The sequence below is a fragment of the Ranitomeya imitator genome, chromosome 3, assembly GCF_032444005.1.
Source record: "Ranitomeya imitator isolate aRanImi1 chromosome 3, aRanImi1.pri, whole genome shotgun sequence".
NCBI classification, from domain to species: domain Eukaryota; kingdom Metazoa; phylum Chordata; class Amphibia; order Anura; family Dendrobatidae; genus Ranitomeya; species Ranitomeya imitator.
Genome location: NC_091284.1, coordinates 266,109,751 through 266,131,217, shown reverse-complemented (window position 1 = coordinate 266,131,217; position 21,467 = coordinate 266,109,751). Strand labels below are relative to the sequence as shown.

Below are 21,467 nucleotides of genomic sequence, written 5' to 3'. Positions count from 1 at the left end.
GACCCCATAAGTTGTTGTCCTGTTTCTCCTGAGTACGCTGATACCCCATATGTGGGGGTAAACCACTGTTTGGGCACATGCCGAGGCTCGGAAGTGAAGTAGTGACGTTTTAAAATGCAGACTTTGATGGAATGCTCTGTGGGCGTCACGTTGCGTTTGCAGAGCCCCTGATGTGGCTTAACAGTAGAAACCCCCCACAAGTGACCCCATTTTGGAAACTAGACCCCCAAAGGAACTTATCTAGATGTGTGGTGAGCACTTTGAACCCCCAAGTGCTTCATAGAAGTTTATAATGCAGAGCCGTGAAAATAATAAATACGTTTTCTTTCCTCAAAAATAATTATTTAGCCCAGAATTTTTTATTTTCCCAAGGGTTACAGGAGAAATTGGACCCCAAAAGTAGTTGTCCAGTTTCTCCTGAGTACGCTGATACCCCATGTGTGGGGGTAAACCACTGTTTGGGCACACGTCGGGGCTCAGAGAGGAAGTAGTGACTTTTGAAATGCAGACTTTGATGGAATGGTCTGCGGGCATCACGTTGCGTTTGCAGAGCCCCTGGTGTGCCTAAACAGTAGAAACCCCCCACAAGTGACCCCATTTTAGAAACTAGACCCCCCAAGGAACTTATCTAGATATGTGGTGAGCACTTTGATCCCCCAAGTGCTTCACAGACGTTTACAACGCAGAGCCGTGAAAATAAAAAATCATTTTTCTTTCCTCAAAAATGATGTTTTAGCAAGCATTTTTTTAGATTCACAAGGGTAACAGGAGAAATTGGACCCCAGTAATTGTTGCGCAGTTTATCCTGAGTATGCTGGTACCCCATATGTGGGGTAAACCACTGTTTGGGCGCACGTCAGGGCTCGGAAGTGAGGGAGCACCATTTGACTTTTTGAATACGAGATTGGCTGGAATCAATGGTGGCGCCATGTTGCGTTTGGAGACCCCTGATGTGCCTAAACAGTGGTAACCCCTCAATTCTACCTCCAACACTAACCCCAACACACCCCTAACCCTAATCCCAACTGTAGCCATAACCCTAATCACAACCCTAACCACAACCCTAATTCCAACCCTAACCCTAAGGCTATGTGCCCACGTTGCGGATTCGTGTGAGATATTTCCGCACCATTTTTGAAAAATCCGCGGGTAAAAGGCACTGCGTTTTACCTGCGGATTTTCCGCGGATTTCCAGTGTTTTTTGTGCGGATTTCACCTGCGGATTCCTATTGAGGAACAGGTGTAAAATGCAGCGGAATCCGCACAAAGAATTGACGTGCTGTGGATAATACAACGCAGCGTTTCCGCGCGGTATTTTCTGCACCATGGGCACAGCGGATTTGGTTTTTCATATGTTTACATGGTACTGTAAACCTGATGGAATACTGCTGCGAATCCGCAGCGGCCAATCCGCAGCCAAATCCGCACCGTGTGCACATAGCCTAATTCTAAAGGTATGTGCACACTGCGGAAAACGCTGCAGATCCACAGCAGTTTCCCATGAGTTTACAGTTCAATGTAGACCTATGGGAAACAAAAATCGCTGTACACATACTGCGGAAAAACTGCATGGAAACGCAGCGGTTTACATTCCGCAGCATGTCACTTCTTTGTGCGGATTCCACAGCGGTTTTACAACTGCTCAAATAGAAAATCGAAATTGTAAAACCGCAGTGAAATGCGCAGAAAAAAACGCGGTAAATCCGCCATAAATCCGCAGCGGTTTAGCACTGCGGATTTATCAAATCCGCAGAGGACCAGAATACGTGTGCACATACCGAAACCCTAACCCTAGCCCTAACCCTAACCCTAACCCTACCCCTAACCCTACCCCTAGCCCTAACCCTAACCCTACCCCTACCCCTAGCCCTAACCCTACCCCTAACCCTACCCCTAGCCCTAGCCCTACCCCTACCCCTAACCCTACCCCTACCCCTAACCCTACCCCTAACCCTAGCCCTAACCCTACCCCTAACCCTAACCCTATTCTAACATTAGTGGAAAAAAAAAATTTCTTAATTTTTTTATTGTCCCTACCTATGGGGGTGACAAAGGGGGGGGGGTCATTTATTATTTTTTTTATTTTGATCACTGAGATATAATCTATCTCAGTGATCAAAATGCACTTTGGAACGAATCTGCCGGCCGGCAGATTCGGCGGGCGCACTGCGCATGCGCCCGCCATTTTGGAAGATGGCGGCGCCCAGGGAGAAGACGGACGGGACCCCGGCAGGATCGGTAAGTATGATGGGGTGGGGGGGACCACGGGGGGGGGCATCGGAGCACGGGGGGGGGAATCGGAGCGCGGCAGGCGTGGAACGGAGCACGGGGGCGTGGAACGGAGCACGGGGGGGCTGGAACGGAGCACGGGGGGGTGGAACGGAGCACGGGGGGGTGGATAGGAATGCAGGGGGGGTGATTGGAGCACGGGGGTGATTGGAGCACGGGGGGGTGATTGGAGCACGGGGGGAGCGGACAAGAGCACGGGGGGGAGCGGAGCACTGGATGGAGGGGAGCCGGAGCAGTGTACCGGCCAGATCCTTGGGCTTCGGGGGCGATCGGTGGGGTGGGGTGGGGGCACATTAGTATTTCCAGCCATGGCCGATGATATTGCAGCATCGGCCATGGCTGTATTGTAATATTTCACCCATTATAATAGGTGAAATATTACAAATCGCTCTGATTGGCAGTTTCACTTTCAACAGCCAATCAGAGCGATCGTAGCCACGAGGGGGTGAAACCACCCCCCCTGGGCTAAACTACCACTCCCCCTGTCCCTGCAGATCGGGTGAAATGGGAGTTAACCCTTTCACCGGATCTGCAGGGATGCGATCTTTCCATGACGCCACATAGGCGTCATGGGTCGGATTGGCACCGACTTTCATGACGCCTACGTGGCGTCAAAGGTCGGGAAGGGGTTAATGCAAACTACCCTAATTGTACATCACAGTTATGGTGTGTGCAGAGTAGATGTGTTGGAGCCTCATGTGTTTTACAGTCGACACTCCACTATTATCAGGGATAACGGCTAATAGATATTTACATATAGCTGTAGGGTGTGCCCCTTGAGTTCATTATCTCTGTGGGCCTCAGACACCCCAAACTGACCCTGGTCAGGATGGTGGATAAGCAGACCCAATCAAGTTCCAAAGGAATTCAAGCTGCCCTGCAGTGTCAGGGTGCATCTCTGTCAGCACGAACTATCCATCGACCTTTGAATGAAATGGCAGGAGTATCAGGAGGACTCCACTGCTGACACAGAGACATAAAAAAGCTAGACTGCAGTTTGACAAAATGTACATGAGTAAGTCAAAATCCTTATGAGAAAGCGTCTTGTGAACAGATGAGACCATAATAGAGCTTTTTGGTAAAGCATATCATTCTACTGTTTACAGAATGAGGTCTGCAAAGAAAATAACACAGTACCTACCATCAAATATGGTGGAAGTTCAAATATATTTTGGGGTTATTTTGTGGCCTCTGGCACTGGGTGTCTTGACTATGTACATGGCACAATGAAACCTGAATATTACTAAAAGATTTTGGGTCGCAATGTAGTGCCCAGTGACAGAAAGCTGGGTTTGCATCCTAGGTCATGGGTTTTCAGCAGGACAATGAACTCACAAATACTTTAAGAAGCGCCCAGAAATGGATGGAAACAAAGCGCTGGAAAGTTCTAAGCATGTGGAGAGATCTTAAAATTGCTGCTAGAAAAAGACACCCTTCAAATACTGGAGCAGTTTGCAAAAGAAGATTGCTCCAAAATTCCAGTTGAGAGATGTAAGAAGCTTGTTGATGGTTATAGGAAGCGATTGATTGCAGTTATTTATTCCAAAGGGAGTGGAACCAAATAATAAGTTAAGGGTGCCAACAATTTTGACCATATTTGGGGTTTTATGTGAAACTAGATGGTGGCCCGATTCTAACGCATCGGGTATTCTAGAATATGCATGTCCACGTAGTATATTGCCCAGCCACGTAGCATATTGCCCAGTCACGTAGTATATTGCACAGCCACGTAGTATATTGGCCAGTCACGTAGTATATTGCACAGCCACGTAGTATATTGCCCAGTCACGTAGTATATTGCCCAGTCACATAGTATATTGCCCAGCTACGTAGTATATTGCCCAGACAGGTAGTATATTGCCCAGTTACGTAGTATATTGCCCAGCCACATAGTATATTGCCCAGCCACGTAGTATATTGCCCAGCCACGTAGTATATTGCCCAGCCACGTAGTATATTGCCCAGCGATGTAGTATTCAGCACAAAGCCACGTAGTATATTGCCCAGTCACGTAGTATTTTGCCCAGCGATGTAGTATTCAGCACAGAGCCACGTAGTATATTGCCAGCCACGTAGTATATTGCCCAGTCACATAGTATATTGCCAATTCATGTAGTATATTGCCCAGTCACGTAGTATATTGCCCAGTCACGTAGTATATTGCCCAGTGACATAGTATATTGCACAGCCACGTAGTATATTGCCCAGTCACGTAGTATATTGCCCAGTCACGTAGTATATTGGTCAGCCACGTAGTATATTGCCCAGTCACGTAATATATTGCCCAGTCAAGTAGTATATTGCCCAGTCACGTAGTATATTGCCCAGCCACGTAGTATATTGCCCAGCCACATAGTATATTACCCAGCCACGTAGTATATTGCCCAGTCACGTAGTATATTGCCCAGTCACATAGTATATTGCCCAGTCATGTAGTATATTGCCCAGCCACGTAGTATATTGCAGTCACGTAGTATATTGCCCAGTCACGTAGTATATTGCCCAGCCACATAGTATATTGCCCAGTCACGTAGTATATTGCCCAGTCACGTAGTATATTGGTCAGCCACGTAGTATATTGCCCAGTCACGTAATATATTGCCCAGTCAAGTAGTATATTGCCCAGTCACGTAGTATATTGCCCAGCCACGTAGTATATTGCCCAGCCACATAGTATATTACCCAGCCACGTAGTATATTGCCCAGTCACGTAGTATATTGCCCAGTCACATAGTATATTGCCCAGTCATGTAGTATATTGCCCAGCCACGTAGTATATTGCAGTCACGTAGTATATTGCCCAGTCACGTAGTATATTGCCCAGCCACATAGTATATTGCCCAGCCACATAGTATATTGCCCAGTCACAAAGTATATTGCCCAGTCACATAGTATATTGCCCAGCCACGTAGTATATTGCCCAGCCACATAGTATATTGCCCAGCCACATAGTATATTGCCCAGCCACATAGTATACTGCCCAGCGATGTAGTATTCAGCACAGAGCCACGTAGTATATTGACCAGTCACGTAGTATATTGCCCAGCGACATAGTATTCAGCACAGAGCCGCATAGTATATTGCCCAGTCACATAGTATATTGCCCAGCCACGTAGTATATTGCCCAGCCACGCAGTATATTGCCCAGCCACATAGTATATTGCCCAGCCACGTAGTATATTGCCCAGTCACGTAGTATATTGCCCAGTTACGTAGTATATTGCCCAGTCACGTAGTATATTGCCCAGTCACGTAGTATATTGCCCAGCCACGTAGTATATTGCCCAGTCACGTAGTATATTGCCCATATAAGGAAGGAAGAGCAGCATCCATACCAGGTGATGTTAGTCCAAAAATATTCTTTATTCCGCCATGATAAAGATACAACGTTTCGGCCTGGTTGGCCTTTGTCAAGTATACACATTATCCAAAGTGGCCATCTTAAATAGTGTGGAACTCACATGAGCTCCAATCACCATCAAGGGGCGGCCTTTAAAAAAAGCGCACAAAATGAATCCCCCCAATCACAGCAAGGCATGCAGGGATGCGTGCGAGCGCCATAGGACGCCGGCGCATGCGCACGGCACACTGCAGAGACGATCACCTGACCGCCCCACAGCGTTACCAAGCGCGCAAGCGCCGGACGCCCCAGACGTCATAGAGCGCCGGCGCGCACGCGCAAGGCACACCAAATGGACGACCAACAGACCGCCCCCCAGCGCCGCCAAGCGCGCACGCGCCAGGCGCCCCAGAGTGGGGCGGTCAGGTGATCGTCTCTGCAGTGTGCCATGCGCATGCGCCGGCGTCCTATGGCTCTCGCACGCATCCCTTGCTGTGATTGGGGGGATTCATTTTGTGCGCTTTTTCTCCTAGCCCACAGTGATTGGAGGAGAAAGGGTATTGGCCCATGGACATTACGTGATTGGTGGAGATGCCGCTATAGCAACCAGATAACAATTGCAACCATTGGACTATGCACTTTTGTGATGTTTGTTTATGTATGTGATTTTGAATTTTATGCCTTTTTTGTATATATTTTCATAGGATATAGATAGTGATGGTGATGTCTAGTTGTTACCAATTATATATGTGTATGGTATTTGATTTTTAAGCGCATTAAATGTATATTTAATAAAAGCCGCCCCTTGATGGTGATTGGAGCTCATGTGAGTTCCACACTATTTAAGATGGCCACTTTGGATAATGTGTATACTTGACAAAGGCCAACCAGGCCGAAACGTTGTATTTTTATCATGGCGGAATAAAGAATATTTTTGGACTAACATCACCTGGTATGGATGCTGCTCTTCCTTCCTTATATACGTTTTTGTCCGATTGGATCCTTGGACTTTGGAGCGTGCATTCCCTGTCTGAGTGCTGATGGTTGACTTCTTTGCACAGTTCTATTGTGGATCCTAACCAACGTGCACCGGACTATGGCTATGGAGCCGGTATCTACTCCAGAGTTGGGTGAACTGGATACTGCCTCAATTTTTTCATACACGGAGGAGGACGCAGTACGGATTTTATCTGGTACTTCTAATGATAATACCTTTTTAAGTAAACCAACTGCAGACATGGTATGTAAAGGCCCCTTCACATTAAGCGACGCTGCAGCGATACCGACAACGATCCGGATCGCTGCAGCGTCGCTGTTTGGTCGCTGGAGAGCTGTCACACAGACCGCTCTCCAGCGACCAACGATGCCGGTAACCAGGGTAAACATCGGGTAACTAAGCGCAGGGCTAGGAGACTGATCTCCTTTGAACTACATGTGACTACACTCACTGAGTATTATAAAGCCCGTAGAATTCCTCGCGGCTTACGTCCACATTTACGTCCCACTCTGATGGTAGACAATGCTCAATTTTGTAACAAATTTGAAACCATCACTAATAAATACTCCTTTGATTTGATGCTCCTGAATATAGAATTTCTCCGCAAGGAGATGGAGCTTATCAAGGGGTCTGTGCTGGAACTAGAGCAACAACTGACTGGTCTGATGCCTGTGCCTGAGCTAGCAGCATACAGAAATAAATTGGAGGAGAATCTTATAAAATTTCAGAGTGATATTGAGAAAACCAAAAGATCTAAATGGTTCCGGGATATGGAGGACTATAAGTCAGGACGGATTTTTTCCTGGCATCCGGGGACACAATTATCATTTAACAACAGAAGGTCTAGACCTCTTCAGCAAAGGAGGAGAAAGAGACCGCAGGAGAGGGACCCACATAGATTTGGCTTCACAACAGCAGATTCTGACTCAACTGATGACTCTAATTTGGGAGCTTCTTCTTCATCTTTAAGTTTTTTAGGGGTCAGACAAGTGGCCGCAACAACAGTAAAAGGAGGAACCGGAGAGGCGGGAGGAAACATAAAAGATGGCGGTTCGAACAGAGAACGGAGGAAATTCCACAAATCCCCCATGAGAACACGGAACATGGACGAACGACGGAAAGTGAACTAAATCGCAATGAACTGGTGGTAAATATATCATCTACCCAGTTGACTGATATCGAGTATGATATGTTGTCTAAAGGCTTGTCCTTCTGTCCGAAAAACTCTCCTGATTGGTTCCAGATCGAGTGTCACTTGTTTGCCTTCTATAGAAGGCTGCGACTAACCTCTTATTTTTCAGAGATACAGCCGCATGTTGATGAACCAATGGATGTGGTGGTGGGGGGCTTTACACTTAAAGGAGCTGGTTTGTTTAACAAAAGCTCTTTTCAACCCCACGTTAAAAATCAATTTGTCGAGTCATATATTACTTTGGTGGAGAGGGACTTCAAGAAATTGAGGGAGCGATTTTGTCATGGATTTAATAACCTGTCCAGGGCTGAGAGACAAGCATTAGATCGCCTTTCAAACAATACTGCACTAACGGTAAAACCTGCCGATAAAGGCGGTGCAGTAGTAATAATGGATACTGTAAAATATAGGGCAGAGATTATGACACAACTATCGGATACTGCGGTATATAAGAAACTTACATGTGATCCGACGGCAGGTTTTCAGAGGGAGTTACAGCTTCTGATCGATGACTCCTTAAGCAATGGACTCATCGATCAGAAGCTGTCTGAATTTTTATTTGTTAATTCGCCTATTACCCCTGTCCTGTACACATTGCCTAAGATACACAAGGATTTGTTAAATCCCCCCGGACGCCCTATTGTATCGGGCCGGGGCTCCATGTGTAATAAGGTTTCAATTTTTCTGGATAAGATTCTACGGGTTTTTTCAACCTCTGCCGGCTCGTACATTCGTGATACGAATGATTTTTTAGAGAAACTCAATACTGTCTCTGTGTGTGCCTCAACTTTTTTGGTATCATTTGATGTTGTGTCATTGTACACCTCCATTGAACATGAGAGGGGCCTGGATGCCGTCGGTGTGGCGCTGTCGGGCTCGGACGTGTCGCCGGATTGTGCACGGTTGGTCCTCACACTGCTGGAGTTCATCCTCAGGAGGAATTTTTTCCTCTTTGGGGATGATTACTACCAGCAGTTGAGGGGTACCGCCATGGGGTCCAATGTGGCCCCCACGTATGCTAACATCTACATGGCGGTACTCGAGGACCAACACGTGTACAGATCCATCTTCTGGCGGCACGTCCGGGCCTGGTGGCGCTACATCGATGATATTTTTTGTGTTTGGGTGGGTACCCATGAGGACCTCCTTGATTTTTTGACAGAACTTAATCATATACACCCGGAATTGAAATTTACGATGACCTGCTCGGCTGAGAGGGTACAGTTCTTAGATACTATGGTCTATAAACAGAATGATAAACTTTGCACCGACCTGTTCACTAAAACAACTGATAAGAACAGCCTTTTATCATATGATAGTTACCATCCTAGACGGATGATGGATTCCCTACCGTGGAGTCAACTTCTTCGGGTACGAAGAATAGTTACTGATACAGAGATTTGTGACAGAAGACTGGACGAAATGTGTGACAAATTCGTACGAAGGGGGTACCCACAAGTGAAGGTTATGGGTCATAGAGATAGGGCGGTTAGACTGACTGAGGATGACTTACAACGTCATAAGGGAGATAAGCAGAAACGGGTACCATTTGTATCCACCTATTGCCCGGCCAGTAATGGTATTGCTAATATCCTTAATAAACATTGGGGGATTTTGCATAGGGGTTTACCTCAGATTCAAGATTTTTGTTCACGCCCTATTCTCTCGTACAGACGAGGACGTAATCTTAAAGATGTATTGGTTAAATCAGATATTGGGGCCGGGAGAGTTGCCGTCCAGAGGACTTTGTTCCCCCCTCGGATGGGCAACTTTCCTTGTCTCAATTGTGCTTGTTGCGGGAATATGCTCAAGGGTGACAGTTTTTGTCACCCACGTACTGGTAGAAAATTTTCAAGAAAAGAACGTTATACGTGCTCATCAAAATTTGTTGTGTATTTGATAGTCTGTCCATGTGGACTAATGTATGTCGGTGAAACGACAATGGAAGTGAGACAACGAATAAGCAAACATAAGGGCACGATACGTACGAATTTAACTCACCTACCAATACCTAAACACTTCAGTGAGTGTAGACACTCTGTTAATCAGTTGCGTTTTAGAGTAATCGATGGGGTCCCGACACTGAGGAGAGGGGGTGATAGGAATCTCATATTGAAACAAAAAGAATTAAGGTGGATTTCAGTTTTGGAAACACTGCAGCCCAAGGGGCTTAATTTAGACTATAATCTGCAGATTTGCACTACATAATTATGTCAAAAGATTGATGTGCTGCGGTTAGTCTGATATTTGTGTTTAGATATGTAGGATTCTCCCTCTTGACACAGTGTGCGTACTCTACTCCGTGTATGTTTTAATCTTGTGCTGTTTTTTGTACTCTGTTTTTATTATAATTTGTTTTTGTGTTTTCTTTTTCTCTTTTGTACCTAGGATCGCGGTTTGGCAGTCAGAGAGTGGATGGAGGTGCCTTATTTGTTATTCATAGCCTATTGTTTATATGCTTTGTATTTTTCTCCCTGCGCTCCCTTCCTGCTTGATCGCGGTTGTTTGGGAGGGGTGGTTGCCATGGAGATGGCTATGCTTGCGTCTATCTTGGAGCGCCGGCTTGGTGTGACGTACGGGCGGGCTGGTTGCCATAGCGTATATTCGCTGTGGCTTCTGGTCCGCCCATGTGATTCGTTGCCGGGTCTGGTGCTCTGATGTCGACGCTTACTCTGGGGCGCCTGGCGCGTGTGCGCTTGGCGGCGCTGGGGGGCGGTCTGTTGGTCGTCCCTTTGGTGTGCCTTGCGCGTGCGCGCCGGCGCTCTATGACGTCTGGGGCGTCCGGCGCTTGCGCGCTTGGTAACGCTGTGGGGCGGTCAGGTGATCGTCTCTGCAGTGTGCCGTGCGCATGCGCCAGTGTCCTATGGCGCACGCACGCATCCCTGCATGCCTTGCTGTGATTGGGAGGATTCATTTTGTGCGCTTTTTCTCCTAGCCCACAGTGATTGGAGGAGAAAGGGGATTGGCCCATGGACATTATGTGATTGGTGGAGATGCCGCTATAGCAACCAGATAACAATTGCAACCATTGGACTATGCACTTTTGTGATGTTTGTTTATGTATGTGATTTAGAATTTTATGCCTTTTTTGTATATATTTTCATAGGATATAGATAGTGATGGTGATGTCTAGTTGTTACCAATTATATATGTGTATGGTATTTGATTTTTAAGCACATTAAATGTATATTTAATAAAGGCCGCCCCTTGATGGTGATTGGAGCTCATGTGAGTTCTACACTATTTAAGATGGCCACTTTGGATAATGTGTATACTTGACAAAGGCCAACCAGGCCGAAACGTTGTATTTTTATCATGGCGGAATAAAGAATATTTTTGGACTAACATCACCTGGTATGGATGCTGCTCTTCCTTCCTTATATACGTTTTTGTCGGATTGGATCCTTGGACTTTGGAGCGTGCATTCCCTGTCTGAGTGCTGATGGTTGACTTCTTTGCACAGTAGTATATTGCCCAGTCACATAGTATATTGCCCAGCCACATAGTATATTGCCCAGTCACGTAGTATATTGCCCAGTGACGTAGTATATTGCCCAATCACGTAGTATATTGCCCAGCCACATAGTATATTGCCCAGCCACGTAGTATATTGCCCAGCGACGTAGTATATTGCCCAGTCACGTAGTACATTGCCCAGTCACGTAGTATATTGCCCAGCCATGTAGTATATTGCCCAGTCAGGTAGTATATTGCCCAGTCACGTAGTATATTGCCCAGCCACATAGTATATTGCCCAGTCACGTAGTATATTGCCCAGTCACGTAGTATATTGCCCAGCCACGTAGTATATTGCCCAGCCACATAGTATATTGCCCAGCCACGTAGTATATTGCCCAGCCACATAGTATATTGCCCAGCGATGTAGTATTCAGCACAGAGCCACGTAGTATATTGCCCACTCACGTAGTATATTGCCCAGCGACAAAGTATTCAGCACAGAGCCGCATAGTATATTGCCCAGTCACATAGTATATTGCCCAGCCACGTAGTATATTGCCCAGCCACGTAGTATATTGCCCAGCCACATAGTATATTGCCCAGCCACGTAGTATATTGCCCAGTCACGTAGTATATTGCCCAGTCACGTAGTATATTGCCCAGCCACGTAGTATATTGCCCAGTCATGTAGTATATTGCCCAGTCACGTAGTATATTGCCCAGCCACATAGTATATTGCCCAGTCACGTAGTATATTGCCCAGTCACGTAGTATATTGCCCAGCCACGTAGTATATTGCCCAGCCACATAGTATATTGCCCAGCCACGTTGTATATTTCCCAGCCACATAGTATATTGCCCAGCGATGTAGTATTCAGCACAGAGCCACGTAGTATATTGCCCAGTCACGTAGTATATTGCCCAGCGACAGTATTCAGCACAGAGCCGCATAGTATATTGCCCAGTCACATAGTATATTGCCCAGCCACGTAGTATATTGCCCAGCCACGTAGTATATTGCCCAGTCACGTAGTATATTGCCCAGTCACGTAGTATATTGCCCAGCGACGTAATATATTGCCCAGGCACGTAGTATATTGCCCAGTCACGTAGTATATTGCCCAGTCACGTAGTATATTGCCCAGTTACGTAGTATATTGCCCAGCCACATAGTATATTGCCCAGCGACATAGTATTCAGCACAGAGCCATGCAGTATATTGCCCAGCGACGTAGTATATTGCCCAGCCACGTAGTATATTGCCCAGTCACATAGTATATTGCCCAGCGACATAGTATATTGCTCATCGACGTAGTATATTGCCCAGCGACGTAGTATATTGCCCAGTCACGTAGTATATTGCCCATTCACGTAGTATATTGCCCAGTCACGTAGTATATTGCCCAGTCACATAGTATATTGCCCAGCGATGTAGTATTCAGCACAGAGCCACGTAGTATATTGCCCACTCACGTAGTATATTGCCCAGCGACATAGTATTCAGCACAGAGCCGCATAGTATATTGCCCAGTCACATAGTATATTGCCCAGCCACGTAGTATATTGCCCAGTCACGTAGTATATTGCCCAGCCACGTAGTATATTGCCCAGCCACATAGTATATTGCCCAGCCACGTTGTATATTTCCCAGCCACATAGTATATTGCCCAGCGATGTAGTATTCAGCACAGAGCCACGTAGTATATTGCCCAGTCACGTAGTATATTGCCCAGCCACATAGTATATTGCCCAGCCCTGTAGTATATTGCCCAGTCGCGTAGTATATTGCCCAGTCATGTAGTATATTGCCCAGCCACGTAGTATATTGCCCAGTCATGTAGTATATTGCCCAGTCACGTAGTATATTGCCCAGCCACATAGTATATTGTCCAGTCACGTAGTATATTGCCCAGTCACGTAGTATATTGCCCAGCCACGTAGTATATTGCCCAGCCACATAGTATATTGCCCAGCCACGTTGTATATTTCCAAGCCACATAGTATATTGCCCAGCGATGTAGTATTCAGCACAGAGCCACGTAGTATATTGCCCAGTCACGTAGTATATTGCCCAGCGACATAGTATTCAGCACAGAGCCGCATAGTATATTGCCCAGTCACATAGTATATTGCCCAGCCACGTAGTATATTGCCCAGCCACGTAGTATATTGCCCAGTCACGTAGTATATTGCCCAGTCACGTAGTATATTGCCCAGCGACGTAATATATTGCCCAGGCACGTAGTATATTGCCCAGTCACGTAGTATATTGCCCAGTCACGTAGTATATTGCCCAGTCACGTAGTATATTGCCCAGCCACATAGTATATTGCCCAGCCACGTAGTATATTGCCCAGCGACATAGTATTCAGCACAGAGCCATGCAGTATATTGCCCAGCGACGTAGTATATTGCCCAGCCACGTAGTATATTGCCCAGTCACATAGTATATTGCCCAGCGACATAGTATATTGCTCATCGACGTAGTATATTGCCCAGCGACGTAGTATATTGCCCAGTCACGTAGTATATTGCCCATTCACGTAGTATATTGTCCAGTCACGTAGTATATTGCCCAGTCACATAGTATATTGCCCAGCGACATGGTATATTGCCCATTGACGTAGTATATTGCCCAGCGACATAGTATATTGCCCAATGACGTAGTATATCGCCCAACGACGTAGTATATTGCCCAGTCACGTAGTATATTGGCCAGTCACGTAGTATATTGCCCAGTCACGTAGGTATATAACACTGCCCACGCAGTATTTAGCAGTGTGTGCACCATATCCCTGTTAAAAAAATTATTAAAATAAAAAATAGTTATATACCCACCCCTGGGATCCAGCGAAGCTGTGCGATGCGGCCGCCATCTTCCGTTCCCAGGATTATATTGCAAAATTACCCAGATGACTTAGCAGTCTCGCAAGACCGCTAAGTCTTCTGGGTAAGTTCGCAATCCATCTCTGGGAACGGAAGATGGCGGCCGTCGCGAGCGCATCGTCCGACGACGGAAGGTGAGTATAGCAGGTTTTTTGTTTTTTTATTATTTTTAACATTACATCTTTTTACTATTGATGCTGCATAGGCTGCATCAATAGTAAAAACTTGGTCACACAAGGTTAATAGCAGCAGTTACGGACTGCGTTACCCGCGGCATAACGTGGTCCGTTACCGCTGGCATTAAGCCTGTGTGAGCGGTGACCGGAGGGGAGTATGGAGCAGGTGCTGACTGCGGGGAGTATGGAGCGGCACCGGGGACACTGAGTGCGCCGCAGGTAGTATGGTGCGGGGAGTATGGAGCGGCGCCGGGGACACTGACTGCGCTTTGGGGGTATGGAGCGGGGAGTATGGAGCGGCCCCGGGGACACTGACTGCGCCGCGGGGGTATGGAGCGGGCGCCGGGGACACTGACTGCGCCACGGGGAGTATGGAGCGGGGAGTATGGAGCGGCCCCGGGGACACTGACTGCGGGGAGTATGGAGCGGCCATTTTCTTCCAGTCTGTGCCCGTCGCTGATTGGTCATGGCTGTTTTGCCGCGACCAATCAGCGACTTGGATTTCCAGGACAGACAGAGGCCGCGACCAATGAATATCCGTGACAGACAGACAGAAGGACAGACGGAAGTGACCCTTAGGCCAGCGTCACACTGGCGCTTAAAACGGCCGAGTGCAATGCGATAAAAAATCGCATTGCACTCGGACCAATGTTACCATATGGGGCAGCTCCCACCAGCCGACTTTTTGTCGGCCGTTTTCCTCGGTCCGAGACAATCGCAGCATTCTGCGATTGTCTCGGACTGAGGAAAACTCTCGGCTCACTCACACCCATATAAGCCTATGAGTGTGAGTGAGACAGCGCACACCACTCGGATATCATCCGAGTGCCGTGCGCTATAAGCGGAACCAAGCAATGGAGGAGATGGAGAAAGTCATTTCTCCGCCTCCTCCGCAGCTGTGCTCCGATCCTCCCTGTGCGGGAGAATCGGAGCACAGACGCATGACACTCGGCTCCTGCTCTGCTGCGAGCATGAGCCAAGGGTCATTAGCATATCGCATCCGATGATCTCGCATCGGATGCGATACGCCAGTGTGACGCCGGCCTTAGACAATTATATAGTAGATGGTGTCCAATTTGTTTTTTTGTGTGTTGTTTCAATACACACAAAGGAAATAAACATTTGTATAACAAATCATGTGTAATTGCAATAATTTACTCGAAGAAATACTTTCTAATATTTTCTGGACTAATTTCAAGAGTGCCAACTTTCGGTTATGACATAAACTATGGCCACCTGTGGAAGCCAACGTGAAACGCCTGTTGTGGCTGTCAGCGTGGCACCACTTTGTTGTGGTGCAGTATCCTTTCTGCATCTTTTCAAGTGTTTGTGGGGTTTATATAGACACTCCCCTTTCCCTAGCACTGAATGTTTTTCTACCTAAGGCCCCTTTCACACATCAGTCTTTTGCTGTCAGTCTCAATCCAACGAATTTTGAAAAAAATGAATCCGGCGAATGTTGCCGCCGGATCCGTTTTTTCTCATAGATTTGTATTAGCGACCGATTGCGATGGATGGCCTCACGTTTCATCTGTCGTTCACCGAATCCACCAAAAATTGTTTATCTGCCGGCCAGAGAAAAAGGACATAGTAACATTATTTGTGTAAGTCGAAAAAACGCCGTCCATTGTTTTCTAGAATGGAAGCCTATGGCACCGAATCCATCAAATGACGGAATCTGGGCAACGGATTCCATTTTTTTACACTGAGCATACTCCGATTTTTTAGGATCCAATTAGCTGGATCAGCTAGTTGGATCCGGCAAAAAACAAATCCGTCACATCAGTTTTCCACAATCTGTGACGGATCCGTTTTATTCAACATTCGACGGATTGTGACTAATGGCAAAAAACTAATGTGTAAAAGCAGCCTAAGTCTCTGCTCTAATTGACTTGGCATTGATACATGGTCATATACAGTATATATACATGCCTTTTTGTTTGTTTGGTAAAGCTTTTTGAATTATTTCTTGGACTATGCACTCTATATTTTCAGTTTCCATTCCAATTTAAGAGGGTCCATGTAGATATATTGATTAGACCCCTTAAATTATGCATATATACAGTTGTGTTCAAAGGTTTACATCCAGAATTTTTGCTTTTTTGGCCTTTCTCAGAGAATATATGTAGATCCGTTGACAATTCTTTTTCTTTTCCCATGACTCACAATCCAGAAAAATATTTAGAATTGAGAGTCCTTAGTGGTTGATACCTTTTAATGGCTAACAATTTGTTTCCATCTTTTCAGTTAGCCATTAAAAGGTATCAACCACTGAGGACTCTCAATTCTAAATATTTTTCTATCTACTGGCTAACACGGTACCAAGATATATTTCTTTCCTGTATCACAATCCAGAAACATCAGTGGCTGGATGAAAGATGCAAGAGTCTGTCTGGATCCCAGAAACTCACTCGGCTTTTATGCACACACACTGATTACAAGGAAACAGGTTACAGGTGAGGATGTTACATTTTGCAGCCATTAAAACCCATTTGTGTCAACTTCTGTGCATGTTATCAGGCCAAAATCACCGGTGTATGTGAACTTTTAATCAGGGTCATTTGGATGTTTTGGGTTGGCATTATGATTGAAAAATAGAAAACACAATAGTTTGGCCATAAATGGCTTCACCCAACCACTAACCATGTGTGGAGAAAAAGTTTTGGAGTTATCATTCATATTCTCTGAAAAAAGGCCAAGAAAGCAAAAATTCTGCCGGGGTATGTAAACTTTTGAGGGCCACTGTATATACCTATATTTTTGAATATGGTTTCTGTTTTGATGATATTGTTTCAAATTGTACAATAGAAATGGAATTACATAATATAGTGAAAAATACGTTCTCCTATGAAGTCCACCACACAGGAGGACCAAGATTAGGGCAATGGGGGTTTCAGTGGGTCAAGACGTCTTAGGGTATGTTTCCACGTTCAGGAAACGCTGCGTTTTTTACGCTGCGTTTTTCCGCAGCGTCAAAAACGCAGCGTCCAGATGTTACAGCATAGTGGAGGGAATTTAATGAAATCCCATCTCCACTATGCAGGAAAAAACGCATGCGTTTTTGCCACGAAAACGCACATGCGTCGCGTTTTTTCTGAAAGCAGCATGTTGCTACAATGAGCAAAAAACGCCAGAACACCGCAGGTGACCTGCCAGTGACCTCAGGTGCAGATTTGGTCAGGATTTTACCTGCATAAAATCCTGACCAAATCCTGAAGCAATCCTGAACGTGGACACATATCCTAACATATGCCCTTAGCAGTACAAAGATTAACCTTTCACAGACATATTTATTCCAAAGTTGTCTTTGATGTTTTGGGTGATGTACAGCATTTTACAATGACTAACCACATTGTTTCATGGAGACACACTTGGCTGCTTACCTTGTAAACATATTTTCTCCCAACAGAAAGTAAAGGGTCTTCAAATGCATGGCAGGTTTTTAGAGTCGGTGACTGCTCGATTCTGAAAAGATATGGGCAATAATAACAAACAGTCATACCATCGTAACATTTACTGCGGATTATCCTCCAAAGTAACTATCAGACTATAACATTATGTTGAGACGATGTATTCTACAGACACTGTATAACATATTAACATTATTTTGCTGCAAATCTCAGAATATTTAAGTTATGATTCTAGTTAAACAAATCTATCTTTAAGGTAAAAGATTCCCTTTAAACCTTGTTTTTTATAGTGACTTTCCACTGATTTATACTTACATGGTATCAGCATATGGTCTTTTCTTTCCAGACATTAGTAGAATCGCCACAAAAATTGTCATAAAGAAAAGAGCTAGAACTGCTCCTATTATTGTCCCAGCTGCCACCAAGGATGATGTGTCCTTTAATGGATAATCTATAGAGTAACAAAGTCAGGGGTATAATTCATATCAAATGCTTTAATACCACTTGTTTTTTTTATTCAATCACATTGAAGGGAATCTGTCACCAGGTTTTTGCCACCTATTGTAAGAACATAATATAGAGACAGAAACCCCGATTCCAGCTATGTATCACTTACTGGGCCACTTGCTGCAGTTTTAATAAAATAATTGTTTTAGCCACAGTATATTATCACTAGAGGACTACTTAGTCTGATGCAAAGTAGTCAACCCTGCCCCCATCACTGATTAGCATCTTTCTGCTTAAGCACAGTGCACTCATAAGTTGCAAACCAGTAGTGTGGGCAGTGTTGTACAAAGCTCAATATTCTGATAATTGAAAGATCTGCAGCAGATAAAACAGTTTTTAATGAAAACTGTAGCACCCAGTAAACTAAGTTATACAACACTGGCATCAGAATCTCTGCCCCTACATCATGCTCCTCTCAGATGTGGTAGCAACATCTGGTGACAGATTCCCTTTAAAGCACCACTCCATCGTTTTGTTTTTCTGCGCTGGAGTGGCGCCTTAAATCTAAGCCCCCTGCCGCTGATCATATACTCATCTTCACAGTTATTTTGGTGCCACTCCGGTCCCTCTGGTCATCTTGTGACATACACTCATAGACTTGTATTGAGAGCATATGACGTAGCTTTTGACTTCTGGACGGTCAGCAGCTACAGTGCAGACCAAAAGTTTGGACACACCTTCTCATTTAAAGATTTTTCTGTATTTTCATGACTATGAAAATTGTAAATTCACACTGAAGGCATCAGAACTATGAATTAACACATGTGGAATTATATACTTAACAAAAAAGTGGAAAACAACTGAAAATATGTCTTATATTCTAGGTTCTTTAAAGTAGCCACCTTTTGCTTTGATCACTCTTGGCATTCTCTTGATGAGCTTCAAGAGATAGTCACCGGAAATGGTCTTCCAACAATCTTGAAGGAGTTCCCAGAGATGCTTTGCACTTGTTGGTCCTTTTGCCTTCAGTCTGCGGTCCAGCTCACCCCAAACCATCTCGATTGGGTTCAGGTCTGGTGACTGTGGAGGCAGGTCTTCTGGTGTAGCACCCATCACTCTCCTCCTTGGTCAAATAGCCCTTACACAGCCTGGAGGTGTGTTTGGGGTCATTGTCCTGTTGAAAAATAAATGATGGTCCAACTAAACGCAAACTGGATGGAATAGCATGCCGCTGTAAGATGCTGTGGTAGCCATGCTGGTTCAGTATGCCTTCAATTTTGAATAAATCCCCAACAGTGTTACCAGCAAAGCACTTCCACACCATCACACCTCCTCCTCCATGCTTCACGGTGGGAACCAGGCATGTAGAGTCCATCCGTTCACCTTTTCTGCGTTGCACAAAGACACGGTGGTTGGAACCAAAGGTCTCAAATTTGGACTCATCAGACCAAAGCACAGATTTCCACTGGTCTAATGTCCATTCCTTGTGTTCTTTAGCCCAAACAAGTCTCTTCTGCTTAGTTGCCTGTCCTTAGCAGTGGTTTCCTAGCAGCTATTTTACCATGAAGGCCTGCTCCACAAAGTCAAGTCTCCTCTTAACAGTTGTTGTAGAGATGTGTCTGCTGCTAGAACTCTGTGTGGCATTGACCTGGTCTCTAATCTGAGCTGCTGTTAACCTGCGATTTCTGAGGCTGGTGACTCGGATAAACTTATCCTCAGAAGCAGAGGTGACTCTTGGTCTTCCTTTCCTGGGGTGGTCCTCATGTGAGCCAGTTTCTTTGTAGCACTTGATGGTTTTTGCAACTGCACTTGGGGACACTGACAGACTTCTGCACAACACAACTGATGGTCCTAACACCATTTATAAGGCAAGAAATCCCACTTATTAAACCTGACAGGGCACACCTGTGAATTGAAAACCATTCCTGGTGACTACCTCTTGAAGCTCATCAAGAGAACGCCAAGAGTGTGCAAAGCAGTCATCAAAGCAAAAGGTGGCTACTTTAAAGAACCTAGAATATAAGACATATTTTCAGTTGTTTCACACTTTTTTGTTAAGTATATAATTCCACATGTGTTAATTCATAGTTTTGATGCCTTCAGTGTGAATTTACAATTTTCATAGTCATGAAAATACAGAAAAATCTTTAAATGAGAAGGTGTGTCCAAACTTTTGGTCTGTACTGTACATCATACACTCTCAATACAAGTCAGAACAAGGCTCTCATAGACTTGTATTGAAAAGTGAGCTCAGTGACACTCTATGAAACACTGGAGCTACGAAGCAGTCACTTTTTGTCAGAGACCAACCGGAGAGGTGCTGGAAACGGGTGAAGGCGGCAGCAGGTGAGTATCAGATAGGGAGAGGGGACTAATATTTAAAGGTGGTGCAATAAGCATTGCATTGGTTATTGGAAACTTCATAGGAGTATTCTCAAGTTTGGAAGATATCCCCCATCCGTGTGATCGGCAATAACTTATTGATCATTGGGGGTCTTACCAATAGGACCCCTACAGGGAACAGCCCAATGTGAACGGAGCAGTGGTTGATTACACGCCATTCATTCTTGTAGGAGTGCCAAAGACCAGCTGAGCACAGCGCTCAACTATATCAGCTAAGAATGAGATAGCACGATGCTCAGCTGTTCTTCGGCACTCCTGTTATGATCAGGTGACCTTGGAGCAGCATGAAAACTTTCACTGCAGTAGGTGGTAACTATACTGACCGCAAAACCTGATCTTATCACCGCAACTAGAAGTAGCCGTGGGGTGTGCCTAACAAAACCTAGACACCTCGACACAGCCGGAGGACTAAATACCCCTATAGATGGAAATAGGAATTTCTACCTTGCCTCAGAGCAGAACCCCAAAGGATAGGCAGCCCCCCACAAATATTGACTGTGAGTAGTAGAGGAAAAGACACACGTAGGCAGGAAACAGGATTTAGCAAATGAGGCACACACTAGCTAAATAGAAAAGGATAGGACAGGATACTAAGCGGTCAGTATTAAAAATCCTTCCAAAAATATCCACAGCAGAAAATACAAAACTCCACCATCTAACTAAAGATGTGGAGCGTATATCTGCATCTCCAGAGAATCCAACAAGACTGAAAAAACACTGACACAGTCTAAGCTGGACAAGAGAAAAACAAATGAATAGCACAGAATATAAGCACACTGCATGTGTGCCACAGAAACAAAAACCAGACACTTATCTTTGCTGAATTGACAGCTGAGCAGGAGAAGCCAGAAAGTGATCCAACACTTCA

The 21,467-nt window shown here is 45.3% G+C and overlaps 1 protein-coding gene across 2 annotated transcripts in view; it reads right to left on the bottom strand.

Moving 5' to 3' along the window:
• NECTIN3 (nectin cell adhesion molecule 3) overlaps window positions 1-21,467 on the bottom strand; it is a 255,441-nt gene that overhangs the window by 26,220 nt on the left and 207,754 nt on the right. Inside the window, exons 6-7 of one of the 2 annotated variants that reach the window (XM_069756443.1) lie at window positions 18,065-18,200; window positions 17,723-17,804 (exon numbers count right to left, since the gene is read on the bottom strand). In XM_069756443.1, the coding sequence (XP_069612544.1) occupies window positions 17,723-17,804; window positions 18,065-18,200 (218 nt within the window). The remainder of the gene's footprint in view (window positions 1-17,722; window positions 17,805-18,064; window positions 18,201-21,467) is intronic. The other variant, XR_011319221.1, reaches the window with a different exon arrangement.